This window comes from Coffea arabica, chromosome 2c, assembly GCF_036785885.1.
Source record: "Coffea arabica cultivar ET-39 chromosome 2c, Coffea Arabica ET-39 HiFi, whole genome shotgun sequence".
Classification (NCBI taxonomy): domain Eukaryota; kingdom Viridiplantae; phylum Streptophyta; class Magnoliopsida; order Gentianales; family Rubiaceae; genus Coffea; species Coffea arabica.
In genome coordinates this window covers 73942396-73956343 of record NC_092312.1, presented here as the reverse complement: position 1 = coordinate 73956343, position 13948 = coordinate 73942396, and the positions used below count along the sequence as shown (strand labels likewise).

Here is a 13948-nt window from a genome sequence, read left to right as displayed (position 1 = left end):
CACAAAATAAATTTTTTCATCCTTCACATTTTATATAATAAATTTTTCATCCCTCGTTGATCATGTGTACGAATAATTTTTTTTTTAAATTCATATATATATATATATATATATATATATATATATATCTATTTAATTTTGCCTGAACAATACGAATAGCATATAATATATCTCTATTTGATTTCGCCTGAACGTACTGTTTATGTGAAATTAAATAGATATATACAGCAGGGGTTTTCAAAAATTGTTAGTTTTCACTCATATTCATTTCCTTTTACTCGAAAATTGAAACAAAGAAGACATTTAATCCTAAACATTATCAAGCATTTATATCGAATTAAATTTAGACAGAAAAATAAATAAAGGAAAAATATGACAAAAGAAGTGAGTGATTGACATTTTCAAATTTTAAAACAATCACAAGACAAAAAATTCAACTGTTGGTTTTAAAGATGACAAGCAAAAATTTCAAATTTAAACTACAATTTGTTAGTATGACTATAGAATTCGAATTAGAACCGATTAATTAGATAGCCATATTACACAAGACAATAAATGAATTATTACCAAAAGAGAAAACGTTACAAATATTGAATAGATTCACATGATAAAATCAAATAAATATATATATATCTATTAAATAGCATGTGTACAATTATAATTAGTCTGTTTAGGTGAAATCAAATAAAGATATATTACATGCTATTTGTACTGTTCAGGTAAAATCAAATGGATATATACACAAATTAAAAAAAATTTATTCGTACACGTGATAAATGAGAGATGAAAATTTTTATTTTGTAAAATGTGAGAGATGAAAAAATTCATTTTGTGAAATGTGAGAAACGAAATAATTCATTTTATGAAATGTAAAGGACTATAGATCGGATTATATAAATTTTTATTTGACAATTTTGCTCATAAAAAATGATTTCATACAAGACACGTGATAAATTTCAATAAAAAACTAGTCGAAAACCTAGGTAAAGATCAAATTTGATCAAATGTAGATTTATAAATGACGTAAAATTACACTTTGAAAAATAAGGGACGAAAAAAATTAGTTTATAAACTGTGAATGATGTTTTAAAAGATTTTTCCTTTTTTTCCCCTTGGTGTTTTTAAAAGATTTCTACTTGGTTTCCAGTTACTTTAGAAAACGCTGTACATTTTTTTTTTTTTTTTTTTTTGTCCTTCCACTTATTTTGTCTTTAGTACAAGTAATGCAATTTCAGAAATAAATTTTTTAGTATCTTTGCTTTTAAAACAAAAAAGGTAATGCAATGGAGCAGAGGAAGGGTTGAATTGTAAAGTGAGAGACCTCGTGAGTAGAAGATCCTTAACGCGATTCAAAAAGGATTGTTCGGAAAAAGATGGTGATTCTTAATTTGCTTAACGCGATTCAACAAGCGGAATAAGGGAAAAATGTCTTTAATGTTTCAACTTTTCAATTTAGCCCATTCACAACCTTCTTTGACACAGAAAACAGAAAAATTTTCAAGAATTAAATGCATTAAGAAAGGCAGCTTGAAGGAAATACAGAAAAAAAAAAAGTAACTTTAATTCCCTAAATACTTGTCTGGGAACATTCATAAGCTTTGTCCACTAGCCATTCCGGGCAAAGAGTTTTGCATCCCCAGCACCAGCATGAACGATGAAATGGAAAATTTGAGTCCCGCATGGCCAAATACCCACCGCTGGAAAGCCAATGATTGTGCAGATGCCTCTGCTGCTGTTAACCTGTTGACCTACTTATAAATCTTCACATATGCCTATGAATGTATAAACACAGTACTACTCTACTTGTTAAAGATAATTATTATAGCACCTTGATCATGTAAAACTCAGATGAAAGAGAGATGCAAATACTTCGTCTAGCATACAGGATAGAAGACAAATTCATAGACCACAACGCAGTCACAGAGCAATTACACATTCCACTATCAAAAAAAGACATGAACAAACATGATCCTGATTCTTCTTACATATAGTAGCTAGCTGGTGCTCCAAATGAGAACAGGGCTTCAGAATCGGAGTTTGGCAAAGAAATCATGGAGATAAAGTTAGAATGTGAGAACTGGTGACATTTTCATCTGACACAGTTGTGGCATCACTGTTGCTGAAGCTGCTAGAATCGGCATCAGACGTATGCTGGGGATTTGCTGCAATTGAGATGGAGAGATTGGTGTTCAGCTTCTCAACTTTTGTGGCTGTCCCGCGAGTTTGAATGTTATGAGACGGAGGAGCAGCAGGAGCACCAATTATCAGTTTAGAACCTGCAACTGCCTTTTTTACACCCCTGTGTAGGTGCCTCTCACAATACTTCTTATCAGGTACCACATCCCTGCTGCATCGCCATTTTTTACCATCTGTTCTGCGGCATCTCAGTGGTTCCACTTCCACTTCTGTCTTACAGTCAAAGTTCAATTGATTGCAGTTGCTAGCTGTATAGAAATAAGACAGGCCTCATCTCATGTCAAGCAATAGATCAGAACACATATCGTCTTGATGTAAGATATCAAACACTTTTGCAACGATCAAAATCCATAATCCATTATCCAGTAGCCAAGAAAGAGTACTGCCCCTTTGAAAATTATTGAGAACATTACCATGAGATGGTATACTATATCTAATGTTATTTGTTAATTAGCAAGGCTTAAAGTTGCATACATAAGAACAAATGTCAACAAAGTTAATACAAAAACGAGATGAAGAGATATTGTCCTTCAACATGTACTTCAGCTTTTCAATTTCATTTTCAAAGCAAGTGCATTATCATACCCAGATTCGCAAACAAATATAAAGATCAAATTTGCATTATCCGCGTGGTAAGATGGAGAGCTAGCCACTGGCAAAGAAACCTCCATAAAATGGTAAATGGTGGTCTAACGAGTAGCGTTTTCTGTGACTCAAGCTCCAATATCCAGTTAACTAAACAGCCATCAAACTGCATATATACGCCATCCAAGCAACCAAAAGAACCAGCAATTACAGGCAGGAAAGGCAAATCATTTTTATCCTCATTTTTGGTTTGCATAGTTTTCTTTTCTTTTTTTTTTCAAATTTTGGTATTACAAGGACAAAGCAGAGAAAATAATATTGACTCACAAAGTGATACAATACTTAATTGCCACCTCATTATGTGAAAAGAATAATGGGAAACAACTCTTACAGCTCGATTCAAACGCATTGGCATAGTCCACTTCTTGACCAAATGAATCCTAAAGCTCAACAAATATTTTTTAAAAAATGCATTTGTTATCAATAAAACACGATACAAAAAGGAATTATTGTTTTTACCTGTGCTACATTGGAGAACACTCTTTGGAGACAAACCAAACCCAGGAACAACAGAAGCATCGCCAGATTTCTTGTTTCCTCCACTGCTCTGATCAATTTTGTTGGTACTAATGTTGGAACATTCGAAACCTATGCCATCAGTGCAGTTACTTACATATTTTGTGTTATTTTTGTCAGCTAGAACTCGGATTAAAGAACTGGTACTGGTGCCATTGTTGACTGTCATAACATTGTCACCTTTGCTTTCCAAATTCCCATTTCCAGTATAGGGTGCAGAGCTACTTTTAAGTGTTTCAGGGACACTTTTGCTAATGCTGGGACAGGGTACTGTAAGATTAAGGCTAGTAGAGAGCATAGCAGGCGTCCTGCTATCAGTAGTGGTAGCATTTGAAGTTTTCATAGATGATGCAAAGATATCAGAGTTGATTGCTGAGGAATTAGCTTTCGTGTCATCTTCAGAAGTTTCCACATGCTTTCTTGAACGCTGGCAGCCTCTATGCATGTGCCTTTCACAGTACTTTTGATTAGGAACCACGTCTCTGTAACACCTCCATTTCTTGCCATCAGTTCTTCGGCACCTCCCAGGTTCAGCATCCATCATGCTCCGGTAATCAAAATCTCTAGGAGTGAATCCTAAGACTAAACCCAAAAATATAAAACAATATAAATCGAAATATATTTACACAGGTGAAGAATGCAATCACGAAAAAATTAACTTTGAATCTAACAGATAAATAATCAGAATCATAAAACATGAGTATTTTGAAGAGAATATAGCTCCAGCTAGACAAGCACCCATTATAATCTGAATGCAAAGACAATACTGCTTTCAAAAGTTGCTACCAATGCAATTTCATTGTATGGTCATCTCATAAAACTATACAGTTCATTATAATTCATCTGAAAAGCCAACTATGCTACATCCACTGCGAAATTTTCATCCTAGTTCATTCTTTGTCAAGGGGTGAGGAGGATGAAAGAGGCTAGCCAAAACATAACCGAGTCTTCCTCATCTAGCCAAAGATGTACTACAAAAGAATAACAGAGAATTTAAGAAAGAAAAATCAAGGAAATTACTTACAACTAGGGAGTTGGTCGTAGATTCCACTCTTGGAAGAGCCCAGGGAGGCAGCAAGACTCCGCCAAACAGGAAGAACAAGATCGATAGGCACAGGTAGTCCAGCAAGTATGTACCTAAAAATGACAACTTGAAGCTGCAGCTGTTGAAGTTGCTCAGCTGTGAACACAAGCTGATCCTTTTCCTCCTTAACCACGCCTCTCAGCCCTCTAGAATCGCCAATTCCAAGCTCAAGATTGCTCAATGGAGACCCTTCTCGCTTCTTTCGAGTTCCATCCCTACCAACAACTCCTTTACCTACATCATCTTTTTTTTTTTGGAAAAAAAAAAAAGCATCAAAAGCAAATAAAAATCAAGAAACCCCTTAAAAAAATGACACTGTACCATTTTGGAGAGAAAGTAAGAGAAATAAAAACAAACCATTGATAGAAAGAAGCTGAGGCTGCATCTCTTGACATGGGTTTTGTGAAGGAAAGCCTAATAAAGCAACGTCCAAGAAAAGGCTTCTGTGGAACTGCAGATTTGACGGAAGCAAAACCAGAAGAAAAAAGGTGAAAAAGAAATTTCTTACTGAGCAGGAAACGGCAGGCCAGTGGGGCGAGACGGGGGATAAATAATAATAAGATAAGGAAGCAGCAAAGCAAGAAAGAACCGCCTAAATATAACAACAGCAACAACAAAGCAAGAGAAACAATGGACAATGCAATCACGGCTTGTGACTGACATGCAAACGGCCCATCTGGCCATCTTTTGGAGGAAGAACGATAGATACAGAGAAAGGAAATATGAAAGAGACAGAGATGGGGTGTAGAGATACAGACAGAGAGAGGATTAAAAGTAAGTTTAGACTCGGCAGGCAGGTGGGCAGAGGGGTCTGACAGTTTCAGCCTTTTAACGTCGCAGCGTTTGCAGAAGAATTAAAGTCGAAACCAGAAATCAAAAGAATTTCGTGAACGAGGCCTGAGGACACTTGTGATGTTGTCCAAATCCTTACCGCTTGATGTCAGACTCTTTTGTCCTTCTTTTTCGTTGGGATCGCCCGCGTTGAGGACGAAACTCCAATAGTGCCAAATCTTTTGTGTAGGTATCCGGGTAAAATATTGCGCATTTCATCATGTTACTGCAATCTTTATCACGCCTTAGCTCCACCAGATGCAATTTGTTTGGATAGAAATTTATTTGGATGATTTATTCGAGATAATCAGTGTAATATTTTTTATGATATGATATATATGAAATAAAAAAATAATTAAAATTTGTAAAGTAAATTATTTTATCTGAAATCATCTCAATCCAAACAAATGTATCCTTCTTTATTATTTTTAATTTTTATCTGTAGATGGTTCATAAATCGAGATATTAATGGCAAATCTCAGCCTAATAGAAAGTGTAAGAACAATTTGATGCCATTTGGATAATGGTGATAAAAATTACAACCTTTAAGCATAATTTGATGTTTTTTCACAATTTTGGATCGTGTTTGGGAGTAATAGGAAACAAACTCTTAATTTAACCACGACATCTTACAAGTTGTTCTAACAGGGAGGATAAAGGAGATCTTTGAAGCTATAAGGGCGCTAAATGATATTAAGGCAAACCTAAGGGATGGTTTGTGAAATTATCCCCAACTTTAACGTCTACTCTTGTCCTTATATGGTATGTATCAGGGATGTTACCTGGGCCCTTAGCTCTAATCGTGGGCTACCGGTTTTACTTTTGGGTTTCCACACCAGGAGTTTGAAGATTGGTCTATTTTATAAGACAGGTAAAACTTAGAACACGGACAGTGTTTCTAGCTTCTTGAAATAATTGGGCTTTTATTGTGTTCGTCGAGTTGGGCTAATGTCAGCTCACCAATTTAAAGTGTTCTTAGTAAAAGCATTCCTTGAGGACTCAAGGAGCAAGTTTATTGTAGAAAATTATTTATCGGTAGAAAATTATTTACCAATCCACGCCACGGTGTCGGCAGGTTCTGTGCTTGGAAAATATTGAGCACTTCTGCCTTCATGGGACGAGCTGACAATAAATGGGGTGAAAAACTGAAAATAATTACTACATTAAATTATGGAAAACAAGACATGTGAGATTCCCAGCAAAGATAGTCCTTGCACGCTGTTAGATCCCAGCAAATTTCAGAAACCTCTCTTGAGGTCGGAGGTTTCTGACAATTTCACCGAGTTCCTTAGAAATTTATCATATTATACTTACCTCTCTTGATAATAGACAATGACTATAATAACCTTTATAATTTTTCAAAAAATAAGCTATTGATAAAAAAAAAAGAAAAAGATAACAGAAGCAAGGAAAATGAAAAAAAAAAAAAGAAAACAATTCTTTTTTATCAGGCCATATATTATGGCCAAACTATTTCAGCCATGGCTATTAAATTGTAATCTTCTATCATTCAAATATGCTAATTAAGGTATCACTCAGATATGCTACTACTTTTGATGATGATGGAAGCAATCATCTTTACCAACAACCCAATTATTCATATTATTGGGCATAAAAAAACTTACTAGAATACGGAAGAATATAATTTGATAGACTGTACTAAGATTACTACCCCAGACTTGTATTTTGTTGATGTTTTGCCTGATTCCTCTTAATAAACATTAAACTTGTTTTCAATAAAATTGTGTCAATTCAAAGAAATAATGTGGGTTGATTTAGGATAACCAACCCAAATGTTGAGAGTAGAGGTTAGAAGAAATTTGGTAACTGAGGGCTTAACCATTTGAGTGGAGAAAAGGTAAGGATTGTAAGTTTTCTGGCAAACAGTTTGGTAGGCAATATATGGAAGAAAAAAAAAACCTACAGAGAGGTACAAAATGTGAAGGTAAGAATTACGACGGTAGATTTTGGCATCTAAGACAAAGAGTTTGTTCAAAAGAAGAAGAAGTGATAAGAGTTTGGAAAATTGGACGGATGCAAAAAAACATAGGGATGAAAAATATCAAAATATTGGCTAAGTAATAAAACTCATAAATTTGGTAGTATACAAGTATATTCTTGACTTTTAAAAAATTTTAATGATTATTCATATTAAGGAAATTTAGATGAGGGCAATTTTGGGCATTCATATACTTTTCTTGGTCTCACATCATCAAAGTGAAACACAAACCTATGTTCTAGGAGAGATATGCGTAATTTTCAAAACATGAGGGGAGGTGTCTGGAATTACCAGAAACCTCAAGGGAGATTTCTGAAATTATGTCAATAACTCTTTTCCATCAGGCATGCAAATCACAAATTTCAGTTAGAAGGAATTCCAATTTCCAAATCAAGTGCTGTAATTTCTTTAATTCTATAAATTTGGCCTTGTGATTCATAATGAACCGCAATTTCCCGAAACGGTTCCTAATGCCATTAATGGATTATACAAGTGATTAACTGCACAGAGAAATAACTGTACACATGAATTTGACATTTTGGTCAGAGCATGCAACAGTCCTCATCAAACTTAGGACACAAGTTATGGAAATGCGTTACCGTTGGGGGCGGGGGGGGGGGGGGGGGGCTTATTTATTATTATTATTTTCTTCTGCCCTTCCACTCTCTTTAAGCAAAACAAAAAAGGTCTCGAAATTTCATTATTCCATTTCCATTTCCTCCTTTAACCGAGTATTGACCCCAAAGCCAAAAAAACAACAGAAACCAGGAAGCCCAAAGGTCGCCCAACCAGACAAGAAGAGACAAGGACTTTACTGGCATTTTAAATCAAAAAAAGATGAGAGGAAGAGCACAAACAAAAGCCAACTACTCCATATTTCCAGCTGTTCTCCAAATAAGACGATCCGTTGTCATCCTCAAGTTTCCATTCTAGCCTGTTAGATACCCCCACATGCCAGCCAAATCCCAAAATTCCATTTCCAGACTAACCGTGGTTAAACTTACCAACCAATCTTCATCACTTTTTTAGGAAAATGTTGTAGTATCTATCGTTATGGTAACTAAACAATTTTTACTTGATATAACAGATTATTATATTTTTATCGATCATTTGATTATTTATTGGACCTATTCACCTAAATAAGATAATACATAAAAATAAGAAAGTAAGTTTCTCAGCTAAAATAGTAAGTTAACCGTAATAAATTAGTAACCTTAAACTGAATTACACAAAATATGTAAGTACATTATAGAAGCAGCTTACCAAGAATTTGGGATTTTAAAACTAGAATTAATCCAAGTATGAATTTGGGATTTTATCAAATGAGATGATGCCATGTGCGCGCGTGTGCGTGTATATTCTCTTAACGAAGACTAAATTAGAAAGAATATTAGTACATAAAAGGAACTTAACTATAACTAACCTATAAAATTCATCCCATTTAGTTAACTTTTAGTTTCGATTAATTCAACAGCTCATCTTAAATTTATTAAACAAAATGTAAACTCAACCACAACACAATTTATCACTATTTTTTTTTCTTTTAGGGGATTTTTGGTGGAGGATGACTTCAAATATAAACTAGTCTATATAGTATTTTCAAATTCGAGAGACTAAATAAGAGAATAATATTTAATGTAAGGACTAAAATTTTAAAATTGCCTCTAAATCGATCCTAGTTAGTTAACCTAACCTCGGTTAATTCTCGCTCATGAGTATTTCAGTGGTATTTCTTCCTCCTAATCTCCTTCCTTTTCTGTTAGCCGTTTCACTGATACTTTCCCCTTCACTTTCACTTCCCACTTCTCCCACTGCTCTGTGTCTCTGCTCAGCAATAGCAATGGTGGTTTTTCTACGCCTCTTCCTCTTCTCTCTCTTCTTCTCATCCATCTACGCCCACAACATTACCGAAATCCTATCCGCATTTCCGGAATACAGCGAGTACAACAAGTTCCTCACCGACACAAAACTCGCCGACGAAATCAACAGTCGCGAGACCATCACTGTCCTCGTCTTAACCAACTCCGCCATGGATTCCCTCGCTGCCAAGCACCCCCTTTCCGTTGTCAAAAAAGCCTTGTCCCTCCACGTCGTCCTCGACTACTACGACGCCGGCAAGCTCCACGACATCTCTAACGGCACCACTCTCTCCACCACATTGTACCAAACCACCGGAAATGCCCCTGGAAATCAGGGTTTCGTCAACATCACTGACCTCAAAGGTGGAAAAGTCGGCTTCGGCTCCGCTGTTCCTGGCTCCAAGCTTGACTCCACTTATACTAAATCCGTTAAGCAGATTCCTTACAATATTTCTGTCATTGAGATCAGCGCGCCGATTATTGCCCCCGGGGTTTTAACTGCTCCAGCGCCGTCTGCTTCCGACGCCAACATTACTGCTTTGCTGGAAAAAGCTGGCTGCAAGACTTTTGCTAATTTGATTGTCCAGACCGGCGTTCTTAAGACTTATCAGGCGGCGGCTGATAAAGGATTGACGATTTTTGCGCCGTCTGACGAGGCCTTCAAGGCGGCGAAACTGCCAGATCTGAGCAAACTCACTAGCGCTGAGCTGGATTCCTTGTGTCTTTATCATGCTCTCGGGAGCTACGATCCCACTGGGTCATTGAAGGCTCAGAAGGGTTCGTTACCGACATTGGCGACGAACGGAGCTTTCAAGTATGAATTGAGCGTTTCGAGTGCAGGTGACACGGTAACCCTCGACACGGGAGTGGACTCGTCGCGACTCGCTTCCACTGTGCTTGATACGCCTCCGGTCTGCATTTTCACCGTTGACAGTTTGCTTCTCCCGTCGGAGCTTTTCGGAAAGTCTCCTTCTCCGGCTCCTGGACCTGCACCGGAGACCTCTCCTTCCCCGGCGCCTCTGGCTCATAGTCCTGCTCCTCTAGCTCCTTCGCCTCTTCTCTCCCCTCCTGCCCCGCCGACGTCTTCGCCGGAGCGTTCTCCGTCCAAATCTCCTACCGCCGACTCTCAGAACAGCACCGCCGACAAAAACGATGCATACGTCGGAGTTCCAGCATTTTTTACTGGTCTAGTCTCAGTGTCAGTTTCGTTAATTGTTTCCACTCTTATGTCCTAAAGTCGTGATTTTGTTTTGTTTGCTTAATTTATTTTGTGACCGTTGGTTTTCCACTTTTTATTTTATTTTTGGCTGGAGTCATGTATTTTTTATTAGTGACAGCTTTTTAGAGAGGATTTTCATTTTCATTTTCATTTTGATTTATGTTCTCAATTTATCGGGGAGACGATGAATTTGACATTTAGTGTGAATTTTTACCTTCCACACATCCTTCTCAATGTTATTGGTCTTATCGTGCATTATTCGATTTTATGTACGAATTTAGATGGAAGGGATGCCGATGAAGGGACGTTAATTTTAATCTAGGTCCCGCTTGGAACTATGGATTACTCCTATCATTTGAAATTTTTTATATTAAAAAAAAAGTATAATGATGTATTTGACATGAAAAGGTAAATTTTTTTGTTGGAGGCCTAATGTTTTATAATTCGGGATAATTTCGAAAATCTCCCTTAAGGTTTCTAGCTTCCTTCATATTTCAAAAATTATATCAATTTTTTTTTAAATTAATTATCTTGTAACATTTAAATTCAGTAATTAAAAAGTGATATTAGGGGAGATCTCATCTACTACATTATTTTGTTACTTTAATACCAATCCACACATAAAAAAAAAATTAGAATTTGCTGTTTATCATTAAAGATCCAATTACATGTAGCATATAACAATAGCATATCATTTTATATTTTTCACATAATATAAGATCTAAATTATTCTTTATAGTTACATATCCAATGTCAAATATGATCAGCAATAAATAATCAAAAAGTTTGCAACAAACTATTATAGAGAGCAAACTTTAACATCATAAATATTTTTGTCAACATATTAATGTTAGTTGCTAATATTTTGATAGTATTAAAGTTCATTTTTTGTAATGTTTTAGTTATAGATTTTTGATGATTATTTGTTGTTGATTATGTTTGAAAATACATTTATAATTGAAAAAGTGTAATTTGAATATTACATTAAACGAAATATATAATATAATATATTATTTTTGATACCATACATGATTTGATCCCTAATGATAAATAGCAAATTATACTATTTTCTTTACTATTTAAACTGGTATTAGATTAACTAAACAATAATATAGTAGATTAAGGGTAATGGTGAAATCATATTGTTTTCTCTCTATGCTAATATTACTTTTTAATTGTTTGTTAGATATAGATGTCACGAGATAATGAATTTTGCAGAATGTTAGTGTAATTTTCAAAATCTAAAGAGGTACCAGTGAAATAGTTAGAAACATTAGGGAAGGTTTCTGAAATTATCCCTTCTACTTCTGACCCTAACTTCTGAAAGTTTCCAGTAATTCTCGTACTACATAAATTTTGATGCGTCATGGGATTCTTCGATGGTGGTGCAATGAAAGGGCGTGGGAGTGCGTGTTTTGGGCAGAGTGGCACGTGAAGAAAGAATTGCCCCCAGATTAAAAAAAAAAAAAAAAAAAAAAAAAGGAGAAGTGGGGTCCCACGTCTTTGATGAATGATGAATGATGTGTATTTGTTGCCGTTGGCGATCTCAATCAGCATCAGATGGACAATATGATGATGGATGGTGCTTCCAGAACACTGGATCCGGTCCCTCCCCCATCGGATAGATATGAATCATGTGATATGATATGGAGTTGTTGTTTGGTCAGCCTTTTTTGTCTGTGCGGCGAATGGGAATGGGTTTCTTTCTTTCTCGTCCTCTTTTAACGGGTGTGGAAACTGGGAATGCTGCTTTTTTCCAGGCGAAACTGAACGAAAGTTCTGAAGATAGATAACGCTTTTATCTTTGTAACGGCTAGTTTAAATTTTGTAAGCATAATATTTGGATTGCATTATTGACTCTCTATCACGTCTTTAACTAAATTTTACTTGAAACTGCATTCCTTTTTTCAGTTTAGTTAGCTCAAGTAACTGATGATGCTTTTGCTCGGTTCATTAAGCTGTGGCCTAGGGAGTCCTGGGACCACCAATCCATTGAGGTTTGGTTGGCTGGCTGGGTCCCTTTCCCTGCTATTGTTCTCCAGTGGCAATTCTAGCTGTATAAAATTTACAGCCAACGCATGCTAGCTGGCTTAATTGGCCCATTCCCCCTAGAAAGCTCTTGAGCTTATACAATGAAATCCCGTGCCGATCGATAGCTTGTAAATATCACAGCAGTACTTGTGATTGTATACCTACATGTATATCGATAATATTTCAACATTCATATAGTTACACCATCAATAAGAATCACGCAGGAGCTAATAGCTGTTGGCCAGTACTAAAGATTTTAAGTCTTGGTGGGGTGGAAGGTTAAAGATTCAACCTTACCTTCTATCAATGTGTCACTGTACGTGCGTTCTTCTAAATCCATACGGATGAGCAGTGCACCTGTCTGATTCGATGGTGGTTCAATCTCCGTCGATTTTTCTAGGTCTCGTTGGGTCTCTCCCTTCTTAGTGTAGGCTGGAATAGGAATAGATTAGATTAACTGTTGCCAATCTGATAAAAAATATATATAGGAATCACCCAAGAACTTGTTGTGGTTTTCAGAATCTGTCCTGAAGTGCTGTGATTTGTAACCTAAACCATTCAAAATTTCAAAGCCTTGTTTGGAAAGGATGGTCATCATCACATTGGTATGAATGCGTAGTTTTAACTGAAAGTATTTAAATATCGATAATGGAGGAAAGCCATGTGGATTAGGATCAAAATGTGTTGCACTGAGTAAGAATTATCAGAAGATTGAAATAGGTCTAGTACAATCCTTTACACTGCTGCTAAGTACTTAACTTCAAAGCTTTAAATACTACTATCTTTGTCTATTTACGAAAAATGGATGGTGGGATTAAGTGGAACGTTCCTTGTGGCAAATGTACTTGGGTCGTGCTGCTTGTCAATGGCAGTAATTGAGCCAAGAGTGATGACAAATGTGTCTTTACAAGTTGACTAACAATTGCTCTACTAAACTTTCATCATAGCGACCCTATGTTTAAACCATCTGGCATCTGTTGGAACTTCGAGGGCCGAGGAATCAGAGTTACTTTGCCTGTCATGCTGTGCCACTAGTTTTTCCTAAGAAAGACAGGTTTTCAACTATAATGCTACAATAAAAATATAAATAAAAATATTTCAAAAAATATCTTATTCATACATTATATCAAATATTTCAAAAAATCCTGTAGTAAAAGTTTTTTTTTATATATATATTACTACAGTAAAATATTTTAAAAATATCCCAAAAAACAGCTAATTCAAACAGAGAAAAGATTGGTCTATTTTTTAAAGACAAATTTTTCAACTACAATGCAACAGTAATGCATAAATAAAAAATAATTCAAAAAACATCTTATTCATACATCATATCAAATATTTCAAAAAACTCTATAGCAAAAGTTTTTTTTATATACATTGCTACAGTAAAATATTTAAAAAAAAAATACTCCAAAAAAACAGCTAATCCAAACGGAGCGCAGAATGTATATTATATGCTGGTAAGTTAAACCAATTCTTTATGACGTTGTTTGTATGCAGAGAGTAGAATTGTGCTGCTCAGAACCAAAAGGTGATCTGCATCTCCAACAAATGAGTAGGGAACAGCA

At 35.7% G+C, this 13948-nt stretch overlaps 2 protein-coding genes across 8 annotated transcripts; one reads left to right on the top strand and one right to left on the bottom strand.

The window, feature by feature from the left end:
• Window positions 1–1494: 1494 nt before the first annotated feature.
• On the bottom strand, window positions 1495–5510 carry LOC140003778 (growth-regulating factor 9-like). 7 transcript variants are annotated; one of them, XR_011839664.1, is made up of 6 exons: window positions 5103–5362; window positions 4799–4892; window positions 4382–4684; window positions 3301–3939; window positions 1986–2444; window positions 1495–1740 (listed from the first exon to the last, which is right to left on the bottom strand). XR_011839664.1 is itself a non-coding variant. In XM_072076439.1 (5 exons), the coding sequence occupies exons 2-5, from the start codon at window positions 4824–4826 to the stop codon at window positions 2050–2052; spliced, it is 1365 nt and encodes a 454-aa protein (XP_071932540.1). In that variant the 5' UTR covers window positions 4827–4892; window positions 5373–5510; the 3' UTR covers window positions 1850–2049. The 7 variants fall into 7 exon arrangements, 6 of the variants coding, with proteins under 6 accessions (XP_071932540.1, XP_071932543.1, XP_071932539.1 ...); XM_072076439.1 differs by lacking the exons at window positions 1495–1740; window positions 5103–5362 and adding an exon at window positions 5373–5510 and having other exon boundaries at window positions 1850–2444; XM_072076442.1 differs by lacking the exons at window positions 1495–1740; window positions 5103–5362 and adding an exon at window positions 5373–5510 and having other exon boundaries at window positions 1850–2444; window positions 4382–4675.
• A 3451-nt stretch (window positions 5511–8961) lies between these two features.
• On the top strand, window positions 8962–10569 carry LOC140035437 (fasciclin-like arabinogalactan protein 8). The gene has a single exon (XM_072076436.1). It carries the CDS (start codon window positions 8983–8985, stop codon window positions 10363–10365), a length of 1383 nt encoding a protein of 460 aa, XP_071932537.1. The 5' UTR covers window positions 8962–8982; the 3' UTR covers window positions 10366–10569.
• Window positions 10570–13948: the final 3379 nt, after the last annotated feature.

What these genes read in the sequence shown, in the direction of transcription:
- LOC140003778 (XM_072076437.1), bottom strand. An exon ending in CTACGACCAACTCCCTAGTT is followed by an intron (nt 3,940 to 4,381) that starts GTAAGTAATTTC and finishes TTTTGGGTTTAG; the next exon opens with TCTTAGGATTCACTCCTAGA. An exon ending in TGTTCTCCAATGTAGCACAG is followed by an intron (nt 2,445 to 3,300) that starts GTAAAAACAATA and finishes ATTTCTATACAG; the next exon opens with CTAGCAACTGCAATCAATTG.
- LOC140035437 (XM_072076436.1), top strand. Translation starts at nt 8,983, where the DNA reads ATGAGTATTTCAGTGGTATTTCTTCCTCCTAATCTCCTTCCTTTTCTG.